Source organism: Oncorhynchus nerka, linkage group LG20 (genome assembly GCF_034236695.1).
Source record: "Oncorhynchus nerka isolate Pitt River linkage group LG20, Oner_Uvic_2.0, whole genome shotgun sequence".
Classification (NCBI taxonomy): Eukaryota; Metazoa; Chordata; class Actinopteri; order Salmoniformes; family Salmonidae; genus Oncorhynchus; species Oncorhynchus nerka.
Genome location: NC_088415.1, coordinates 42,543,107 through 42,565,901, shown reverse-complemented (window position 1 = coordinate 42,565,901; position 22,795 = coordinate 42,543,107). Strand labels below are relative to the sequence as shown.

The following is a 22,795-nucleotide window of genomic DNA, read 5'->3' as shown; positions in this document are numbered from 1 at the left end:
TACAGACCTTTGAATGTGTATGTATCATTTTGTATAAAATGCTTGGATTCTGTGCTTTCCATCTTGTAGAGTCACTGTGACTTCAGTTTCGAAAGGAGCTGATGGTTTACCTGCTTTGTTTTGTCCTTATTCAATAAAGGAACATAATGTTACACATTGTGTTTTTATATTCATATGGAATGTGTATTTGTTTATATGACAGAGTACTAGGGCCACACTGAAGAAAAAGGATAAAGTCATAAATTTATGAGGCTGGTTCTTTCTGCAGAAAAGCTACATATTGTTTTTACAGTTTTGATACTTATGACAATGTGATACTTAATATTCTGGCACATCAGCATGTCTTTGTTTATGAAACCATACTGAAGTACAATTTCACGAAATGCCCCACATCTGTCATTTTAACAACTGTCCTCCTTTAAAACAACTGGTTACAATATTATGACTTGTTTTTTTTTTCCCCTCTGTGGCCCTAATATTCTATCATTTTATATATAGCCTTATAGTCTATGGGAAACTGTAAATTATCTAATGATAGCAACATCATCTAAAAATCATTTTTTATCCAAAATCATTGAAATTAATGATCACAAACGTTTAAATAATAACAGTGGGTCTAGTTATATGTGATAACAATGTATAGTGAGCAGTGAAATAACTATTGGTTTCCATTTGTGGTGACTGCTGACTGACATTAGGGATGAGATTAAATAGATCCTGGAATTTAGCCTGGTCTGGAGCAGGCTAGCTCCACAGAATAAATCTCCATGGTAATTTATACCATAACATATCCTCCTGCCCCCTATCCATCTTTAGTGCAACCGGATTACGGATCAATTGAGCCAGGATCACCAAGATATCCTGGCTTAATCCCTTATCCTAGTTTTGTGCAACAGGCCCCCTGATGGTACTTAATCCTTGTGTACATTTTTATTTCTGCAGATAACCAGTGCTTGACTTTGGGACAGAGTTCACCGGAGCGGAGTACTGGCATCTCAAATGTTCTACTGCTTGAGCTCTAAAATATTAGCTCAAAAGTAATGTGGGGTTCCTGCACCTAAACAGTACCGGCACCCAAAATGAGTACCAGAACCTATTTCAGTCCAAGTCAAGCACGGCACATTACAACAACAAAAAATCAAGTAAACCAAAGTGATGTATATTTTGGATGTTTTATTTGTTTTGCCAGTGTAAGCTCCATCTGACTGACATGAAGAACAAACAAAAACATTTTGTTGAAAGGCACATATTAGAAGATGGGTTTACTTGATATAGCAGGGTTAGAAGCTGTCCCACCCACTACTTAATGTCTGATTTATGCAGCATTATCTTTTTAAAAACCAACCCGTTTCTAAGGCAGAAATGGCCAACGAGGATGATGAGGTGAAAAATAACTCCTTTAGGACCTGTTATGGTAACTAAATTAAATTAAAAAACAGACCCGGGGTGAATCTCAAAGGTATTTTCCTTGATTCGGTCTTTCTTTGCATCCTCAAAACATCAGATCTTCTCCAATGCTCTCCTTGCTTGCAATTTACATTTTCAGGAGAAGGTGAGGAAAGAGCTCGCAAGGAATCGAGCAAAATACTTTTGAGATCCTTCCCCAGACAAAAAAATGTGCAAAGTTGTTTTGTACAAAACCAGTTAATCCCCTATGTGGGCGTTCATGCTAAATCCACCATACGCCAGGTATGCTGATATGACTAACAACTCTTGATCAAATCAAATCTAGACTAACTTCAGCACCACTTAAAATCCTGAATCACCTTTTATTACGTCTTCTTCTTACTTTCAACTTCATTTTAACCTCTGGTCATTAATACATATGAATCTCATTTAACAAAATCTCTGGTTTGTATTAAATACAATATCTTCATGAACTACAATGTGATCTGTTAGATAAGTGCTTAATACCAGAAGGGGAGAGTGGGGTAAGTTGAGCCTCCCTCGTCTCTAGGAAACCCCAAACAAAATGTATAATTTGACCAAATATTTAGGAAAATGTCATTTTATGGAGTCTGAAGGAAGAAACCACATGTAAAAAGTGATAAGCAAGTTAGGACAAAAAAAACAGATTTTCAGCAAGTCAAATGAATTTGAGGTTTCATGATGCTTGAATCTAAAACCAAAATGTTTGTCTTGGGGTAAGTGAATGTGTTTTCTTCCCAAGCATAATGCAAAGCATTATCACTGGGATATGTTAAAAAGTACTAAGTGTTTGTTAGGCGTTAAGCTTGGGGTAAAATATGATTAAAAGACAAACAGTGATTGTCATTGTGTTTGGAAATAAAGATAGACATGGTTTTAAAAAGGTAGTGGTAATATTTCATTCAGTACAGAAATGTGTTGGTGGCTTAAACCGGGGTAAGTTGTGCCAAGAGACATCTTGTCCAAAAACATAGTGATGTTTTCAAAACTAATTTTTACATGAATTCTGATTATTTCAAGGGATGTGCAACATCCTGAAATAATATATTTCCCTTTTCAGATTGATGCTGAATTAAATATTTACTCAACTTACCCCACTCTCCCCTATACACCTATTTCAGTATTCAAACATTGATAATACAATAATAATTAATAAATTAAAAGTACAAAGAAATGTCCAACACATTTAAAAAAAGAAAAGAAACTTCCTCTTAAAAAAGTGCCCAAACCCACAGTGGGAGGAGGTTGAGCATCAAGGAAAGTGTTTTACAAGTCTCGATTAAATGAAGACAAGTGTAAATAAAGTAAAAAGATGGCAAGTCCTCCCTTTAACGACATAAATGAAGGACGTTGCCTTTAAGAACACAAACAGTGAGGCTCATAGAGAGAGACTCATCTTTGTATACTGCTCCATTATAGTGTATGTGACAGCAGTGCTATTGAGGCTATCTCCATTTTAAAGTAGCTCATATTCTTCAGTGACTGATTGCTCCCAACTCGTGGGAGTCCCCACCCAGTTAACCACGTTAAAATGGTGGAAGCCCTAAATGGCACTGTCCATGCTAAAAACGGGTGATATCCATGCAGAGTCCTCTATCTCTATGGTGAGGCTTCATCAAAACTGTTTGATGTATCACACCCATTGTGTCAAATGTGTTGTGCATCAGATGTACAACCTGAGTGTGTACTAAGCCTTTCCTTGGCATCCTGGATGTTTTAACAGGAGAGACTCTTTTCAAAAGATTGAACTAAACCATTCAAACGCAACAGGTGCAGTTTTCCCAGATAAATAGAAACTCACTGAAACGCACTCACAGGTGATCCAAAATGGCATCCTTTCTTTCTCACCTCCTTTTTCCCCCTTCAGCCCTTGCTGGGACACCCCTGTCTCCACTCACAGACTTTTGCTGCGTTCAAAACAACTGGTAACTCAGAAATCTCAGACTTCCGACTTCAGTGCCTTCAAGACAACTGGGGTGGAAAAAGAGCTTTGACCTCGTTTTTTTCAGAGTTCCCATTTGTCTTGAAAGCACCATCTGTCACCATGCACACAATACAAGTTGCGTGTGTGCGCATGTTGAAGTTTATTGTCATGTGTCTTGTCCTGGAGGCAGAACGGAGCGATAGGCCAGCTGCAAAGTCAAAATGGGCTTTTTGGTCTTAATTTAAGGTTAGGGTTACGTTCAAAATTAGATTTTTTTTAATGCTCGCTAGTGACCAATGCAGCGCTGCCTCCAGAACAAGATTCATGAAAAAAAATGCTATCCTGCAGTGTGTACGCCCTGTAGTTAGGGTTTTAGTAAGAAACACAGCAGACTGGACATAGTTGTTCTGTCTAACCACTCTATGGAATAGATTATCAACAAACATAACAAAGAAAGAGGTTCATGAACCTGTGCACTCTGTGATAAGTTCTTTTTTAATTTGTTGAAATAAATATGGCGGAACTGAGAAGATTAAAATGTATTACCAGAATATTCCTTTTCCTTTGTCGGTTAGTTTTCCATAAGAATCATGAATCTGATTCAAGAATTCAATCAGAATTGACAAGAATCAACCACAGTGGAATAGCATGTTAAAACCTGAACAGCCAACCAGCTAGAGCCTAGTAACTCGGCCATCAACCCTGGTTAGAGGGCCTATTTCCTCCAGTCTCCATTGGAAACTATGGTTAGTGGATTGAGCTCATCGCCACGGCAACTAATCAGGATTTGTTAACGCTGCGAGTGTGTGATGTCACCAACTACAACACAGCCTTGTCAAGTCAAGTGTCAATATCATGTCACAAGATAACGCCACTGTCGTCATGGGCACTCCGATGACAGACTCTCTACACTTTGGTGTCTGCCTCTTCCCCCTTCAGGGGTTGTTTAAAGGTTGTGACGAGGTGCTTCTTTCTCTGCTCCTGGGGTTTCGGTTTCAGCTCTGTAGACCTAGAGGGCCGGTCGGGGGCGGAAGGGGGCACAGGGATTGGGCTCTTCTTCCTCGTGGCGGAGGTTGCGCGGCCACTGCGCCCGTTGAGGAGGCCCAGGGCCACGTCTTCAAAGTGGGACATGGGCATGCGCATTGCCTCGGCCATTTCATTACGAGTCACCGCCACAAACGAATCGTCATTGGCCAGGTCGCCAAGACCGCCAACCACTAAGACCTGACGGAGGACATGATACGTACATTGATATGATGTTTACTGTTACAAACATAGGGTCTCAGGGAGGAACCTGGCACAGAGGAAAAACATGGATTTACATATGTAGTTTAAATAACTGATTAACAATCTGTCAATCAGTATCAACGTACCTCTTTGATCAGCTGGTCAGCGGCAGGTGCAGACACAGAGCCTCCTGTGGCCCCTTCAGCTTCCTCTGTAGCCTCCCCTTTAGCTTGGGAACAGCTGGGGAGAGACTGGCTCTCACCGTATTTGAGGTCATAGGGGAACTGCAACAACAAAGACAACACTTACAGTTAGGACATTCATGGCACAACAGAATCATGACTCAGCTAAATTCAATCTGTTTTGCCTATGGCAGTGATGGGCAACTCCAGTCCTCAGGGTCCTGATTGGTGTTACACTTTTCCCCAGCCACAGCTAACACGACTGACTCCAATATTTAGCTAATATGATCTTCAGTTTAGAATGCAGTTTAGTTTAATCAGCGGTGTTTGCTCGGGATGGAGAAAATGTGTGACACCACTCTAGCCCGCGAGGACTGGAGTTGCCCATCCCTGGTCCATTTAGTGTTTAAATGGGTTGTATGGGGTCTTCAATCTGGTGTGTATTATGTTACCTGAGTGATGTCTGTTCTGATTGGTTTCTGACTGATCTCAGAGAAGTGTCTGCTATCTACAGGAGACAGACAGAAGAACACAGTTATTTATTGTAGGACACAAGAATGACTAAAGAGTATCCAACAGTATGTCAAATATCATGCAGGGTGATGATGATCAGCAGATAGTAGGATTGATTAGGTGAATAGGGCCGGGATTCAATTCCTAGCGCAGCGCACTAGACAGCCGGCAATGTGGCTTTTCAGGGCATTTTTCGGGGAGATCATATTCAGAGGAAACACTGTGCATGTCAGCTCAAGTGGAGGTGACCTTTGACTGTCAGCCACGCTATAACACGGCCCTTACGCAGATTAAATCCCGACCTAGGCTGATGTTGAACTGACCTGGAGAGCTGCGCTCTGTGTCCACTCTGGAATGGTGCCTTCTCACTTTCGGACTCTCCTCTCTCTCATAAGAAAACCTATAAACATAAAAAAATCTATATATAATCAGGTAAGCCATGTATCTTACACATACCAGCAAGCAAAGTGTACCGTATCACCCAAATAGTGCTGAATTTGCAAAAGAAGATCATTGATTGATTGGATTCGTACAGTGCTTTTCCAGGTTCTCAAAGTGCTTATTAATCTTGGGCCTCCATTCATTCGTTTCTGTGGCAGCAAATGCAGCTTTGGTGGTGCAACAAGCACTCTACTCATAGATTGTTGTAGCTGTTGTGTTTGGTTGAGGTCAGTAACAGTACTCAATTAGCCTGGGGACGACATTACTTACGCGTTGTTGTTGCTGTTGTGTATGGTGGGGGTCAGGGGAAAGAACTCTGTATTGGGGAGGAAGACGGAGTCTGAGCGACTGAGGGGCAACTCAGCCTCCTCGGGGCGGTTCTCTGATAGCTGTAGGGGACGCTGGCTAGCCATGTGGGAGGGCGAGACACTGCTGGTCTCTGTGGAGAACGGGTCTGAATAGTCCCCGAACAGACCGCCCTGCCGCTGCACAACCAAACACAAACACTGTGGTTAAAACAACCCAGGCACATCTAAACTCAGCAAAAAAATAAACGTCCTCTCACGTCCTCTCAAACTTAACATGTGTAAATATTTGTATGACCATAACAAGATTCAACAACTGAGACATAAACTGAACAAGTTTCACAGCCATGTGACTAACATAAATGTAATAATGTGTCCCTGAACAAAGGGGGGGTCAAAATCAAAATTAACAGTCAGGACTATCTGGTGTGGCCACCAGCTGCATTAAGTACCGCAGTGCATCTCCTCCTCATGGACTGCACCAGATTAGCCTCTTCTTGCTGTGAGATGTTACCCCACTCTTCCACCAAGGTACTTGCAAGTTTCCGGACATTCCTGGGGGGAATGGCCCTAGCCCTCACCCTCCGATCCAACAAGTCCCAGACATGCTCAATGGGATTGAGATCCGAGCTCTTCGCTGGCCATGGCAGAACACTGACATTCCTTTCTTGCAGGAAATCATGCATAGAACGAGCAGTATGGCTGGTGGCATTGTCATGCTGGAGGGTCATGTCAGGATGAGCCTGCAGGAAGGGTACCACATAAGGGAGGAGGATGTCGCCCCTGTAATGCACAGAGTTGAGATTGCCTGCGATGACAACAGGCTCAGTCCGATGAGGCTGTGACACACCTCCCCAGACCATGACGGACCCTCTACCTTCAAATCGATCCCGCTCCAGAGTACAGGCCTCGGTGTAACGCTCATTCCTTTGACGATAAACACGAATCCGACCATCACCCCTGGTGAGACAAAACCGAAACTCGTCAGTGAAGAGCACTTTTTTGCCAGTCCTGTCTGGTCCAGCAACCGTGGGTTTGTGCCCCTAGGCGACGTTGTTGCCGGTGATGTCTGGTGAGGACCTGCCTTACAACAGGCCGACAAGGGTTAGGGTTAGCCTATTGCGGACTGATGTAGGAGTTGTGCGTTCCTGGTGTAACTCGGGCAGTTGTTGTTGCCATCCTGTACCTGTCCCGCAGGTGTGATGTTCGGATGTACCGATGCTGTGCAGGTGTTGTTACACGTGGTCTGCCACTGCGAGGATGATCAGCTGTCCGTCCTGTCTGCCTGTAGCGCTGTCTTAAGTGTCTCACAGTACTGACATTGCAATTTATTGCCCTGGCTACATCTGCAGTCCTCAAGCCTCCTTGCAGCATGCGAAAGGCACGTTCACGCAGATGAGCAGGGACCCTGGGCATCTTTCTTTTGGTGTTTTTCAGAGTCAGTAGAAAGACCTCTTTAGTGTTCTAAGTTTTAATAACTGTGACCTTAATTGCCTACCGTCTATAAGCTGTTAGTGTCTTAACGACCGTTCCACAGGTGCATGTTCATTAATTGTTTGTGGTTCATTGAACAAGAATGGGAAACAGTGTTTAAACCCTTTACAATGAAGATCTGTGAAGTTATTTGGATTTTTACGAACTATCTTTGAAAGACAGGGTCCTGAATAAGGGACGTTTATAAGTTTATCTATCCTGCTCTGATTAAAGATAAAGACTGTGACAGGCTACATTAAATATATGTACAGTGCATTCAGAAAGTATTCAGACCCCTTTATTACGTAACAGCCTCATTCTAAAAAATATTCTCTCAATCTACACACTGTACTCCATAATGACAAAGTGAAAAATGTTTTTTTATTTGCACATTTCTTAAAAATAAAAAACAGAAATACCTTATTTACATACAGTACCAGTCAAAAGTTTGGACACACCTACTCATTCAAGGGTTTTTCTTTATTTTTACTATTTTCCACACTGTAGAATAACAGTGAAGACATCTACACTATGAAATAACACATATGGAATCATGTAGTAACCAAAAAAGGTATAAACAAATCAAAATCGATTTTAGATTTGAGATTCTTCAAAGTAACCACCCTTTGCCTTGACAGCTTTGCACACTCTTGGCATTCTCTCAACCAGCTTCATGAGGAATGCTTTTCCAACTGTCTTGAAGGAGTTCCCACATATGCTGAGCACTTGTTGGCTGCTTTTCCAACTCATCCCAAACCATCTCAATTGGGTTGAGATCGGGTTATTGTGGAGGCCATGTCATCTGATGCAGCAGTCCATCACTCTCCTTGGTAAAATAGCCCTTACACAGCCTGGAGATGTGTTTTGGGTCATTGTCCTGTTGGGAAAAAAATGATAGTCGCACAAAGCGCAAACCAGATGGGATGGCGCATCGCTACAGAATGCTGTGGTAGCCATGCTGGTTAAGTGTGCCTTGAATTCTAAATAAATCACGGACAATGCCACCAGCAAAGCACCCCCACACCATCACACCTCCTCCTCCATGCTTCACGGTGGGAACCACACATGCAGAGATCATCCGTTAACCTTCTCTGTGTCTCACAAAGACACGGCAGTTGGAACCAAAAATTGTCAAAGGACAGATTTCCACCGGTCAAATGTTCATTGCTCATGTTCTTAGCCCAAGCAAGTCTCTTCTTATTATTGGTGTCCTTTAGTAGTGGTTTCTTTGCAGCAATTTGACCATGAAGACCTGATTCACGCAGTCCAAGCTAAAACCAAGCCATGAGGTCAAATTGTCCGTAGAGCTCCAAGACAGGATTGTGTCGAGACACAGATCTGGGGAAGCTTACCAAAAACAATCTGCAGCATTGAAGGTCCCCAAGAACACAGCGGCCTCCATCATTCTTAAATGGAAGAAGTTTGGAACCACCAAGATTCTTCCTAGAGCTGGCCAAACTGAGCATTTGGGGGAGAAGGGCCTTGGTCAGAGAGGTGACCAATAACCCAATGGTCACTCTGACAGAGCTCTAGAGTTCCTCTGTGGAGATGGGATAACCTTCCAGAAGGACAACCATCTCTGCAGCACTCCAACAAGCGGGCCTTTATGGTAGTGGTCAGATGAAAGCCACTCCTCAGTAAAAGGCACATGACAGCCCGCTTGGAGTTTGAAAAAAGGCATCTAAAGGACTCTAAGACCATGAGAAACAAGATTCTCCAGTCTAGTGAAACCAACATTGAACTCTTTGGCCTGAATGCCAAGCTTCACATCTGGAGGAAACCTGGCACCAATTTTTCAGCGGCAGGGACTGGGAGACTAGTCAGGATAGAGGGAAAGTACAGAGATCCTTGATGAAAACCTGCTCCAGAGCGCTCAGGACCTCAGACTGGGGCGAATGTTCACCTTCCAACACGCCAATGACCATAAGCACACAGCCACGATAATGCAGGAGTGGCTTCGGGACAAGTCTTTGAATGTCCTTGAGTGGCCCAGCCAGAGCCCGGACTTGAACCCGATCAAAAATCTCTGGAGAGACCAGAAAATAGCTGTGCAGCGATGCTCCCCATCCAAACGAACAGAGCTTGAGAGGATCTGTAGAGAAGAATGGGAGAAACTTCCCAAATACAGGTGTGCCAAGCTTGTAGCATCATACCCAAGACGACTCGAGGCTGTAATCACTGCCAAAGGTGCTTCAACAAACTACTGAGTAAAGGGTCTGAATACTAACGTAAATGTGATATTTCCGTTAATTTTTTTTGCAAAAATATCTAATAACCTGTTTTTGCTTTGTCATTATGGGTATTGTGTGTGGATTGATGAGGGGAAAAATATTTAATCCATTTTAAAATACGGCAGTAACGTAACAAAATGTATTTAAAAAATCAAGGGATCTGAATACTTTCCGAATGCACTGTATATATACAATATGTTATGATATTGTTTTTAACGTCCTTTTTGTTTATGGTGTGTTGGAACCATATTTACTTCCCCAGATGGGATCATAAAGTTTGCTAAACTAAAGGAAAGTGCTCCGTCTGTGTCTCACCCTGTAGATGCCTTCCTCCAGAGACTCCTCCATGGCTCTCTCCATCTCATCCTCATTCAGCAGGTCTCCTGAGATGGCCCTGTGGAGCTGTGGAGCTGCCTCCTCCTCTATACTCCTCAGACCAGCCTGGGGAGGAGAGGGAGGAAATGGGAGAGGGACAAACAGAGGAGGAAGATGAGAAAAGAGAGGGCAGAGAAAAGAGAGGGTGAGAACAATAAGGATGAATTTCAGATGACCAAAGTGAGGAGAGAAACAAACATGGAGGGTAAAAGAGAAAGAGAGGTAGAGATTACAGTAGAGTTTGAGATGTTCGACACAAGCAGAGGATGATTTGAGGATGTTTTTGAAGCCTAAAGATGGTGTGCAGAAAGGTGTACATCCAAACGAGCGTTGATTGGTGTCAATTGGAATTGAATTCACTCAATTCAGGAAGTGATTTGAATTCTAAATAGAAAAATGCTTTAAATAAATAGTTTCTCTTTTTCAGATTATTGAGAAGTCATTAGAAATATATGCACTTTTTTCAGTTGAATTCCTGAATTGACAGACTTCAATTCCAATTGACCACAAACGTGCTATACAACAATGTGAGGGACTCACCTGCATCTCTGGAGCACTCCCATTAGCACTCTTCTTGGTGGGCCGGTAGCCATAGTACTCCTCTTGACGCTTCATAAACTTACGGAAATGATCCTGGATCAGGAAGGTGGCGTAGAACTTTCCCACCGTCACCTCGTCATCTAGGACAGAGCCCAATAAAACAAAGTGTCAAAACCCAAACAGAGCTAACTGGAGGCAATTGTCTATGTCGTGGTGAACGGAAATCCATCACAACACCCCTGGTAAACACAATCCGTCTCGAAGGACCAAGATGAAAAGTCACATAGGAAAGATGTTTGAAAGAGTCAACAGATCAGATCAACTTTGCTGACCAGGGTTCATCTTAGCATGCTGCTACATTCTAGGGGCTTTTGTACATGACCTTTCAGTTAGGTAGGGTTCATGTAGGGGTCACAGTGAAATGCTCACCTCCGATTGGTGGGATGACCTGGTCCAGCAGTTTCATACTGGTGCGTTTCCAGATCTTCTTTATAATGGCTCTCAACTCTTCATTAGCCTGCTCAAAGTTACCTAGTCAACATAAGACAGGAAAAACAAAGTATTACATAAAAACACAAACATAAACATGGAATATTATTTATGGTGTCAGACGGGCGCAGTGCTAGAGACAAGACACCTTCGACACCTTCAGTCTTTATCTTGAGGGCAGTCCTGACCAGGGCAAAAAGGGTGGCATTGAAGGTGACTGTGCCATCGCTGTTCAGGGGCATGTTCATGGATATTAAACGCTGTTGTCAGGGAGAAGAGGGGAACGAGAGAGAGTGGACACCAGTGAGAAGATGTACTGTACACATTATCAGGCACCAAACCACATCTGTGGTACATGGCAATGGTACCCATTTAAATGGCAATCCATTTCATCCAAATAACATGACTTACCTTGCAGGCTGAGCGATGCGGACAGAATTTCCCAAAGCCTAGCGGAGGCTGGATCCTTCGCAGTAGTGTTACCACGTCCAGATGTTTTATACGCCCCCTGCAGGACAAGAGGACAAAATACACTTAGGCACATTGATTTAGAGAGAGGAGCTATATATTAGCTTTGGGTACCAAGACTTAGAGCATCAACTACATACAGATGTCATGTGAAACTCCTACCAACATTAACTTATTGTGGATTGAAAGGTAATGCCATGGGGCATTGTCCCTGCATTCTTGACAGAGGACTAGTCTCTTTAGTGACATAAATAGCTGACCAGCGCACGCAAAACTTGGATCTGGGTTCAGAGATGACTCACGTGGCATCCGGGTCGTACTCGGCCCAGATCTTCTTGAACTCATCCAGATGGTGAGGACCCAGGATGGACCAATCACGTGTCAGGTAGTCAAAGTTGTCCATGATCACAGCCACGAATAAGTTGATGATCTGAGATGGGAGAGAAAGATAACTTAAGACAACAACAATACTTCCTGGAAGAGAAGAGAGGAGAGGAGAAAGGACTACTGACCAGGAAGGCACACAGCATATAGAAGGACATAAAGTAGAAGACAGCGAAGCTGGCTCCACAGGTGTACTCCTCCCCAGGTAGGAAGTCAGACTTGGGGTCACACTTCTTGCCGTACATACTGGCCACCATCACTTCCTGCCACGCCTCCCCTGTCGCACAACTGTTGGGAGAATACAGAGGGCATCGGATTCAGTTAGGACAATAGGACAATACAGCTTCCCGTACATACTAGCCAGCATCTCTTCCTGCTACGCCTCTCCTGTAGCACAACTAGTGTATTCAATAGGCCAAATCACTACATCACAGATGGTGTTTTTACCAAGTATATTTCTATCTGAAAGTTCTGTTGCACCCTCCCATAGACACACAGGCACCTCAGTGGTGGATATACAGTATGTGTGAACTCTAACCTTACCTCTGACTGACTCGTTAAATAAGGTTAAATAAAAAATATAAAAAATCCACTCTCTCGATCTGACTGACTGACTCACCGGAATAGCAGCAGGACAGCTTGGGGGAATGTCTGGAAGTTGTTGTTGCGGTTGATCTGTGTGCCATCCACTAAGGCTATCTTTCCAAACACCTGAAAGGGGAGACTCAAGGGTAAGTGGACCCATAGTGTGTATGTACTTAAAAATATTCAGTTCACTCCTAAAAGTTGACCTGCATCCCGATGACTGCGTAGATGAAGAAGAGCATGACGATCAGAAGAGCCACGTAGGGTAGAGCCTGCAGAACAAACACACATTGAGTCATCCCAACCAGTGATATCCAGTGATATTTACTTAAACTACCATCAGTTCCATACATGGTTGCTGCAACCCAGTAGGAATTGGCTCCAGAACCACCAGTTGGACCCGACCTTCCATTTGGGTCTCGTGTTTCCCTACCCCAAGTTTTGCTCATCACTCTGCTGTTTACGAAAATTGAGGTTAGGGAAACACTGACTGGTACTGACCTGGAAGGACTTGATGAAGGTCCACAGCAGGTTACGGATGCCCTCTGACCTGTTTAGTAGTTTAACCAAACGCATCACACGGAACAGACGGAAGAATGTGATGGACACTCTGGCATTCTCAGAATCCTTTAGGTGAATAAAAACACATTGGTTTTAATTGTCATTCATTGTCATTCATTCATATCAATGGTATAATTACAGAGTAACTTTGTCAGACTAATACATTTGTAATTGAAAACAATACAACAACAAAAATACTGTCTTACCGCAATGGCCTGCATAGGGTTTGTCTGCTGAAATACAATCAGAGATCGATCATATTAGCCGCAGACGTTATTGTTGCGTTAGTGGATAATTCTATGAATTAGTAAATGTTTATAGATTTAGCATGAATGTGTGTTCATCTCTACAAAACGTCAGGAGGGGGGGAAGTTATGATACACAGTTATTAATAGATACATTCAGCATGCCAAATACAAAATAAACTTCCAAGGCCTACTATAAATGTAGACACAAACATCAGTACTTAACGTGTTGATGACATTAAATCAGTTAGTTAGCGTTAGACACTCTCAGAGAAGAGCCATACAGTTACAAACCATGTCAAGGGAATACTGACCAAATCCTTGATGCAATTCTATGGTAAGCAATGTCTAACCCAATGTCTAATTAGCTCCTAGTGCAACAAGATGCCCCATAGGCTGGGTCCGCTATCTCTCTGTAAGGGCGCATCCAGCTAGGGCCTCACGGGCACAGTAACAGACAACTAGAGTAGTGCTCACAGTGCTCAGCACACAGCAAGAAGGCCCATGCAGATACAGATGCAGTGTAAAGTGATATTTACAGCACAGCCATGGAGACAGTACAGTCCTCCACTAGAGGCCAAGGCAGCCTGGAGAGAGGGGGAGTGAGAGAGAGAGGGAGGAGAAGAGGAGGAAGGGGGGGGGGGGGTTAGACAGGTGGATGGAGGTGAGGGAACACTGGAGATGTTTATCGGTGACAGTTCAGAGGGGAGAAAACACAGGAGTGCGTGTTGGATGAAGACAGAAACAAACGAAACCTGGTGCTTCACCGAGTGAAAGGAGAGGGGGAAATAAAGACATGAAAACAAGGTGATGTTCAAAAATGCTGTAGTATTTCCTGTCATAGCCTCACTTCACTGAACTCAACTGGACGAGATGATACCGACGATAGAATATTAGTCCATGGCGCAATATTAAATCAACATGTAACATAGACATTCCAATGGAAGGGAGTGGAGATCATGTGGGGCGTGGAGGGGCGTGTGTCTGACAGTGGTACTAACCAGGTCCTGCTGTGAACTAGTGCTGCTTCCCACAGCCTGCTGCTGTGAAGCCAGGAGTTTGTGTTTCTGGGTCACAGTTATGAATACGTTGAATAAACACAATCACATTGCATGGGAGCGTCTTATAAAAGATCACACCAGATTCACGTTCAGTTGGGAGAAAACATTCGGAAACATTTATTGTTGCAAGACGTTCTGCTACCACCGTACGACTTGCATAGGTTTACAAACGTAGCTGCCGCTGTTCTGTGTACTCACGTCGACCTCACTCAGGATGACATCGACAACACTGCCGATGACGATGAGGAAGTCAAACACGTTCCACGGGTCTCCAAAGTAGCCCTGGGATAACACAGATTACACAGGGGCATGGAGAAAAAACGATTCTGGAAAACGAAGAACTCCCAGCATACTTAAAAAGACCCACTAAACATTCTACAGTAAACATTCCTGCCAGCCCAGAGCCTGGGCCTGCGCCTAACCCTACCTTAGCTTTGAAGGCAATGAGTTTTAGTATCATCTCCACCGTGAAGAGGACAGTGAAGATCATGTTCAGAGTGTCAGACAGCTTGGTCACATGGGCTGACTGGTTACAGTGCTGCATGGTGGAAATACACAACAAACCCATTGAGGAAATAGCATAACAGCATTTTGACTATTTAATACCTGCAAAATATCTGCCATGAGGAACAAAGAGACAAAACACCAATTAGTGCTACAAAGATCGGAATTGGGCTGCCTGTGTAAACGCAGCCAGATGCGTTGAGCACGAACAGAATAGAATGGATGTGTTCTAGATTTACCTGCATGCCGAGACACAGCGTGTTGAGCATGATGAGGAAGAACATGGCGTACTCAAAGTAGCAGGAGGTGACTATGTACCACATGTTGTACTGATAGTGGTTCTTAGGGATATAACACCGCAGAGGCTTGGCCTTCAGAGCATACTGCACACACTGACGCTGAGGAGAGAGAAGTGAAGTCAAGGCAGTAAAGCCCCCGTATCTGTTAAATAGTAACAGGCCAAATGACGTAAACTTGGATTTTTGCGTAAATCATGCATTGAGCAGCGCATGGAATATTTACATGGACATTTCTGTCAAGCACACAGATCTCAAAGAGAGTACTTGCAGATAAGAATACTCTGTGACTCCGTCAGGCTGTCGATCACAAAGAGTTAAGAACACATCGATATGCTTCGCCAGCTTACCTGGTTCTTGTCGAGCTCACAGTTCTTATACTCAGACTCTCCCTGCTCCTGGAAGGTGACGATGACAAAGCCGACGAAGATGTTCATCATGAAGAAGGCGATGAGGATGAGGTAGACGATGAAAAAGATGGAGATATCCACACGGTTGTTGTAGACTGGGCCCATATCCTCCCTGTCTGAGTCTATGGCTTTATACAACAGCCTGGGAGAGGGGAGGGAGGGAGAGAGGGAGTGAAGGAAGGAAGGAAGGAAGGAAGGAAGGAAGGAAGGAAGGAAGGAAGGAAGGAAGGAAGGAAGGAAGGAAGGAAGGAAGGAAGGAAGGAAGGAAGGAAGGAAGGAAGGAAGGAAGGAAGGAAGGAAGGAAGGAAGGAAGGAAGGAAGGAAGGAAGGAAGGAAGGAAGGAAGGAAGGAAAAAGAAGGAGCAATAAAAGGAGAGAGAGAGAAAAGAGTAAAAAATACTTTGTTAGAAGAACATGAAAGAGGGATTCATTTAATAATGGCTATATGTCTTGCAGTACTTAGTCTGGAATCCAAACTGAATATTGCTCAGTGTCACTACTGTTTCACTTCACTGATCTAGCCTGGAACCATTCAATACAATGAAGACATGTCCAGTTCCAGGCTGAATCAGCACAGTGAAACAACAGTGAAACGGTGACACTCGAACGAGAGTTGTGGTCAATTCCATTTAAACTCTAAATTCTAAATGTTCTTCACAGAAAACCATCGTGGAGAATTGGAATTTCAGTTTCAGTTCCTGAATAGGAGTTGAAATGGAATTGAGCCCCAACCCTGATTCAGCCAGTTCGCCTTCCAGGCTGGTTAACTCACTGTGGCCACCCTTCGAACGTGGACACGGTAAACAGAGCCAGCATGCCGTTGAGGACGTTGTCAAAGTTAAAGTCACTGTTGATCCACTCCCTGTGGGCCAACACCATCTCCTGAAGACTGTTCTCCTGGTGCTTCAGGAACACACCCCTGGGGGGAGAGATGTAGTATTTCGATCATCAATGTCAATGAAGTTGGATTGAATTGAGAGAGAAAGGGAGGGCGGACAAGGAAGGGAAGGAAGCGAGAAAGAGGGAGAGGAGGATGGGAGGAGAGGATGGGGTTGGAGAAAAGGGAGTAATTCATAATAATGCCCAATGGAATGAATAAGGGAGAGTTAAAGAGACTGATAATAAAGCTGTCTTACCGGCACGTGACCTCTGTCATTTTGGAGGGGTCTGAGCAAGTGTAGAATTTACCCTGAGGAGAGCACAACATAATCATGAGCTAAGTGATATAGTAATAGTAATGCACAACCTTTACAGTTTCCACTACGTATTTAGAGTAATTTGAAATATGATTACTAGCAACCCTAACCCTTAACCACAATCCTAACCCTAACCTCAACCTTAACCCTAACCCTAACTTCATGTCCACATCCCCGTCCACCCTAACCACAACCATAACCCTAGCTTCATGTCCACATCCCGGTTCAACCCTAACCCCAACCACAACCACAACCCTAGCTTCATGTCCACATCCCGGTTCAACCCTTAACCCCAACCACAACCACAACCCTAGCTTCATGTCTATATCCCTGTTCAACCCTAACCACAACCATAACCCTAGCTTCATGTCCACATCCCCGTTCAACCCTAGCCCCATCCACAACCATAACCCTAGCTTCATGTCCACATCCCCGTTCAACCCTAGCCCCAACCACAACCCTAACCCTAGCTTCATGTCCACATCCCCGTTCAACCCTAGCCCCAACCACAACCCTAACCCTAGCTTCATGTCTATATCCCTGTTCAACCCTAACCACAACCCTAACCCTAGCTTCATGTCCACATCCCCGTTCAACCCTAGCCCCAACCACAACCCTAACCCTAGCTTCATGTCCACATCCCGGTTCAACCCTTAACCCCAACCACAACCACAACCCTAGCTTCATGTCTATATCCCTGTTCAACCCTAACCACAACCATAACCCTAGCTTCATGTCCACATCCCCGTTCAACCCTAGCCCCATCCACAACCATAACCCTAGCTTCATGTCTATATCCCTGTTCAACCCTAACCCCAACCACAACCACAACCCTAGCTTCATGTCCACATCCCCGTTCAACCCTAGCCCCAACCACAACCCTAACCCTAGCTTCATGTCCACATCCCCGTTCAACCCTAGCCCCAACCACAACCCTAACCCTAGCTTCATGTCCACATCCCCGTTCAACCCTAGCCCCAACCACAACCATAACCCTAGTGTGGACGGACCACTAGAGGGCAGGCTGGGCTCATGGATAGTTGCCCAACGGAGCCTGGGAGACGAGGTAACCAGAGTCAATTAAGCACAGCTGACGGTACTAATGAGATACTCTCCTTCCCCTATAAAAGAGAGAATGGAACCAGCAGAGAAGGGGGAAAACTATCTCTGGAAGATGGCCACCGAGAGAGAAGCTGTGCTGAAAGAACCACTAAGACGGTGACAAAACCGTGATTTATGTTTGTTGTAGTTTAAAGATTATCCTATTGTGTTCTTGTTTCATCTGGAGAAGAAGATGTGTGTTTTTCCTTGGAAGATTTTTCATTGATTATGTTTGAATGTTTTTGTTGACAAAATACTCTCAATAGAGAACCGTGTTCAATCAGAAAAACCTTTTTCCTGACTCGTTTATTCCACCTTCCCGCTTTAGAGTGACGCCTAAATACTTGGTACGCTCACATTGGTGGAGGATGCGGGCATTAGGTGGACGAGTGACACAAGGATAAGTGAGTAAATCAAGATTCTACCAGTAGACCCGGAGGAACCATTCAAGAACGATGGATAACGCCCTACTACAACAATTGTTCACAGCACAGCAGACAACCATAGAACTCCTGCAACAACAGCTGAGCCGACTAGAAGAACCTAGAGTTAAGCCAAGAGCGGCTGCTCACGCCATCTTACCTCGTCTCTCCAAGGAGGATGATATTGAGGCCTTTCTCATGACCTTCGAAAGGACGGCCACCTTGGAAGAGTGGCCGCCCACAGAATGGGCGAGCGCATTAGCCCCTCTTTTGACCGGGGTGGCTCAGGAAGCCTATTTTGACCTGGATTCCCGCGAAGCTGCAGACTATGGGCGACTAAAAGCCGAGATCCTGTCCCGGTACCAGCTGACTGCCAGAGATAGGGCTGTAAAGTTCCATCAATGGACCTATACAGCTGATCAACCCGTCCGTGCCCAGATCTTCGCCTTAATACGACTGACGAAACAGTGGCTAGAACCTGGAAAGGGAGTAGGACATGTGATAGAGACTCTCGTAGTGGACAAGATATTGAGAGAATTACCCAGTGACTTAAAAAGGGTTGTGGGGCAAGCCAACCCGTTGTCAGCCGACGACATAGCCCAGGCGGTGGAAACATATCGGTCTACAGGGGAGTTGTTAAAAAGTGACAAGGAGGAACGGAAGGAGTCTTGCAATCCCGTACCACGACTCACCCCGGCGCGCTCGCCACCGAAACGCCCAAGCCCCTCCCGGAGGTGGGAGAAGTCAGCCACCACACAGCAGGGTCGGTGTTATAAATGTCAGTCTCCCAACCATTATGCCCCACAATGTCCTAGCAAGGATGAGCCCATGGTCACGGAGTCATCACTGCCTACCCCCACACATCCCGTTTTGAGGGGGCAGGATCAACACTGTTGGTTAGCAGAGATAGCCCCAGCCTCAGAGATTCCTGGACTCGAAGGACAAGATGTGGTAGCTATTCTCGACTCGGGAAGTATGGTTACGTTAGTAGAGGAGCGGATGGTGACCTCCGCAACACTGCTACCAGACAAAGTAGCCGTATCCTGTATCCATGGAGACACCCACTATTACCCCACTGTGAATCTGCCTATTCTCACTCCAAAAGGAAGGTGTACAGTCAGGGCCGGGAAAGTGCCGCAGCTGAAGGTGCCATTATTGATCGGGAGAGACTGTCCCTTATATAAGGAGCTTCGGCAGATGACGTTATGCACAGGAAGAAGGGGGACAGGAAAGAAGAGAAAATCCAAGCCCGAGGTAGTAGTCCTACAAGCAGACGTAGCCGCGTCCTCGTCCTCTGCAGCAGAGGAAGAAATAGCGACCCAACGTTTACGACAGATATTCCAAGAAACCACAGATGAAGACACATGTGAAGGGCTATACACAACGCAGGAAGGAAGGAGCAACCAGGCGCTAAGGGATATATTTGAAGCTCCATCCGAGGAGGGAACCTGGAAGGGATTCTCCTCGGTCACCCCTGATGGGGATGTGGAACCAACCTCCACATCCCTCTACCGAGGTCGACCTGCCCCAGGAATTAAAGGGACAGTTCGGCACCTCGCAGCATAGAGACCCAGACCTAAGGCAGGCCATGAGGAAGGTGAATGTGATCGACGGGAGGAACGTCGACGGATCAGGTGAGCCCCCTCTTCCTTACTATGCAATCAGGCGGGGTCTCTTATACTGGGTCGTACGACGAAGGGGGGAAAACCAGGAATTACTAATGGTGCCTAGGCCATACAGGGATACAGTTCTACAGTTAGCCCATTCCCACGTCCTAGGAGGACACCTGGCACGAGACAAGACTATTGACAGAATCATGCAGAGATTCTATTGGCCCCGGGTCACCCGGGATGTGGCCAGGTATTGTAGGACGTGTGATCAATGTCAATGTACAGCCCCACGGCCACACCTACGTAACCCTTTGATTCCTCTCCCCATCATAGAGACTCCCTTTGAACGCATAGCTATGGACCTCGTAGGACCCCTCCCAAAATCCGCCAGAGGACACGAGTACATCCTAGTGGTTATAGATTACGCTACCAAGTTCCCTGAGGCCATACCCCTGCGTAACATGTCGTCAAAGGGAATTGCCAAGGAGTTATTCCTGATGTTCTCTCGTGTGGGCCTCCCCAAGACTATCTTGACTGATCAAGGAACCCCGTTCATGTCCCGGTTGATGAAGGACTTGTGTCGGTTATATCAGGTTCAACAGATACGTACAAGCATATTCCACCCTCAAACAGACGGGTTGTGTGAACGCTTGAACAAAACAATAAAAAGCATGTTGAGAAGGGTGGTGTCCCGAGACGGGAAAAACTGGGACATGCTTCTCCCACACTTAATGTTTGCCCTGCGAGAAGTACCCCAGGCATCCACTGGATTCTCTCCGTTTGAATTGCTCTATGGCAGACCCTGTCGAGGAATCCTTGACTTAGCCAAGGAGACCTGGGAGACCCAACCATGCCCCTTTCGATCCACAATAGAACACGTTACCCTGATGAGAGACCGCCTGTCAGCAGTGTGGCCCATAGTCAAGGAGCATATGGAGAAGGCCCAAAGGACCCAAGGCCGGGCCTATGATAAGTCTGCGACCCCCCGTGAGTTCACCGTGGGAGAGAAAGTGATGGTGCTTGTGCCCACGGCCGAACATCGCTTGCTGGCGCAGTGGAGGGGCCCTACGAGGTAATGAAAAGGGTCTCACCGGTCAATTACCTCATCAAGCAACCTGACAGGAGGAAGAAGGTCCAAATCTATCACATAAACCTGCTGAAGACATACCATGGACGAGAGGAGGAGGTGGCTTTGATCGCCTTGGAGGGCAAATGAAAAGAGGAGGCTCTACCACAGGTGCGCCGTGGCCAAACTCTCCTACCGGAGCAGTCAAGACAGCTAGACAAGCTGATTATGAACTTCCGAATATTCTCTCCATTCCCAGGACAAACAGATGTCCTGTTCCACCATATCCACACTGAACCCGGCAAGAAGGTGCATATCCGCCCTTACAGGATTCCTGAGGCTCGCAGAGTCATCGCTAAGAAAGAGGTGAGGGAGATGTTGAGGATGGGCGTGATCGAGCCCTCGACGAGTGAGTGGTCCAGTCCCATAGTCCTGGTCCCCAAATCCGATGGTAGTATGAGACTCTGCAACGACTTTAGGGGCGTGAATGCCATCTCTACATTCGATCCGTATCCCATGCCCCCGTGGATGAACTCTTGGAGCGCTTAGGAAAGGCCAAGTTCATCACTACCCTGGATTTGACGAAGGGATACGGTGGCTCCGGAGGATCGCCCAAAGACTGCCTTCGCCACTCCAGAGGGGCTTTTCCAGTATGTGAGGATGCCCTTCGGACTGCCGCTGCAACCTTCCAACGCCTCATGGATGCCATTCTACGGCCCCATCAAGAGTATGCAGCGGCGTACATAGAGATGTGGTCATCCACAGCGAGGACTGGGACAGTCACCTCCTGCGATTACGGGCGGTGCTCGTGAGTTTGGAAGCAACAGGGTTGACAGCCAATCCAAATAAATGCTGCCTGGGTTTGTCGAAGCGGAATACCTGGGGTACACCGTGGGGAATGGGAAAATACGCCCACAGGCAGAGAAGACCAGGGCAATTCGTGACTGGCCTCGACCCCGGACCAAGCGAGACGTTCGGGCCTTCTTAGGGATAACAGGATATTATCGCCGTTTTATCCCGGGATATGCAACCATTGCCAACCCCCTCACAAACCTCATCAGGAAAAACCTGCCAAACCAGGTAGAGTGGAAAGACGAGACGGAAGAGGCCTTTCAATTGTTAAAAGATGGCCTGTGTTCTGATCCCGTTCTACAGGCTCCGGACTTCTCACAAGAGTTCATTGTGCAGGTCGACGCCTCGGATACAGGGCTCGGGGCCGTACTAGCTCAGGGTAAAGGTGAAGCAGAGAAGCCGATTCTCTTCATTAGTAGGAAACTCAGCGATCGGGAACAGAGGTATGCGACCGTAGAGAAAGAGGCCTTAGCCATCAAGTGGGCCCTCGATTATCTCCGGTACTACCTACTGGGTCGGAGGTTTGCATTAGTTACTGACCATGCGCCCCTCACGTGGATGGCTGGTAAGAGAAACAATAACAACAGAATAGCCAGATGTCTTTACAACCGTTCTCTTTCCATGTCATCCACAGGGCCGGATCGAGGAACGGGAATGCAGACGCGCTGTCCCGACGCGACCAAGACGGTGCGTCTGGCGCCCGACCCTCCGGTTCGGTCCTGGGGGGGAAGGTATGTGGACGGACCACTAGAGGGCAGGCTGGGCTCATGGATAGTTGCCCAACGGAGCCTGGGAGACGAGGTAACCAGAGTCAATTAAGCACAGCTGACGGTACTAATGAGATACTCTCCTTCCCCTAGAGAATGGAACCAGCAGAGAAGGGGGAAAACTATCTCTGGAAGATGGC

At 45.8% G+C, this 22,795-nt stretch overlaps 1 protein-coding gene across 2 annotated transcripts in view; it reads right to left on the bottom strand.

Annotated features, from left to right (window-relative positions):
* Positions 1-1,158: 1,158 nt before the first annotated feature.
* The window catches only part of LOC115102692 (dihydropyridine-sensitive L-type skeletal muscle calcium channel subunit alpha-1-like), a 46,906-nt gene continuing 25,269 nt past the window's right edge, over positions 1,159-22,795 (bottom strand). The window contains exons 23-45 of one of the 2 annotated variants that reach the window (XM_029622906.2): positions 16,778-16,830; positions 16,414-16,560; positions 15,583-15,784; positions 15,176-15,334; positions 14,860-14,970; positions 14,631-14,714; positions 13,911-13,958; positions 13,333-13,359; positions 13,067-13,192; positions 12,772-12,837; positions 12,600-12,691; positions 12,109-12,268; positions 11,899-12,026; positions 11,540-11,636; positions 11,286-11,388; positions 11,069-11,170; positions 10,640-10,779; positions 10,040-10,165; positions 5,986-6,200; positions 5,598-5,674; positions 5,214-5,269; positions 4,726-4,863; positions 1,159-4,576 (exon numbers count right to left, since the gene is read on the bottom strand). In XM_029622906.2, the coding sequence (XP_029478766.2) occupies positions 4,259-4,576; positions 4,726-4,863; positions 5,214-5,269; positions 5,598-5,674; positions 5,986-6,200; positions 10,040-10,165; positions 10,640-10,779; positions 11,069-11,170; positions 11,286-11,388; positions 11,540-11,636; positions 11,899-12,026; positions 12,109-12,268; positions 12,600-12,691; positions 12,772-12,837; positions 13,067-13,192; positions 13,333-13,359; positions 13,911-13,958; positions 14,631-14,714; positions 14,860-14,970; positions 15,176-15,334; positions 15,583-15,784; positions 16,414-16,560; positions 16,778-16,830 (2,775 nt within the window). In that variant the 3' untranslated portion in view covers positions 1,159-4,258. Of the gene's footprint in view, positions 4,577-4,725; positions 4,864-5,213; positions 5,270-5,597; positions 5,675-5,985; positions 6,201-10,039; positions 10,166-10,639; positions 10,780-11,068; positions 11,171-11,276; positions 11,389-11,539; positions 11,637-11,898; positions 12,027-12,108; positions 12,269-12,599; positions 12,692-12,771; positions 12,838-13,066; positions 13,193-13,332; positions 13,360-13,910; positions 13,959-14,630; positions 14,715-14,859; positions 14,971-15,175; positions 15,335-15,582; positions 15,785-16,413; positions 16,561-16,777; positions 16,831-22,795 lie in introns of both variants that reach the window. The other variant, XM_029622905.2, reaches the window with a different exon arrangement.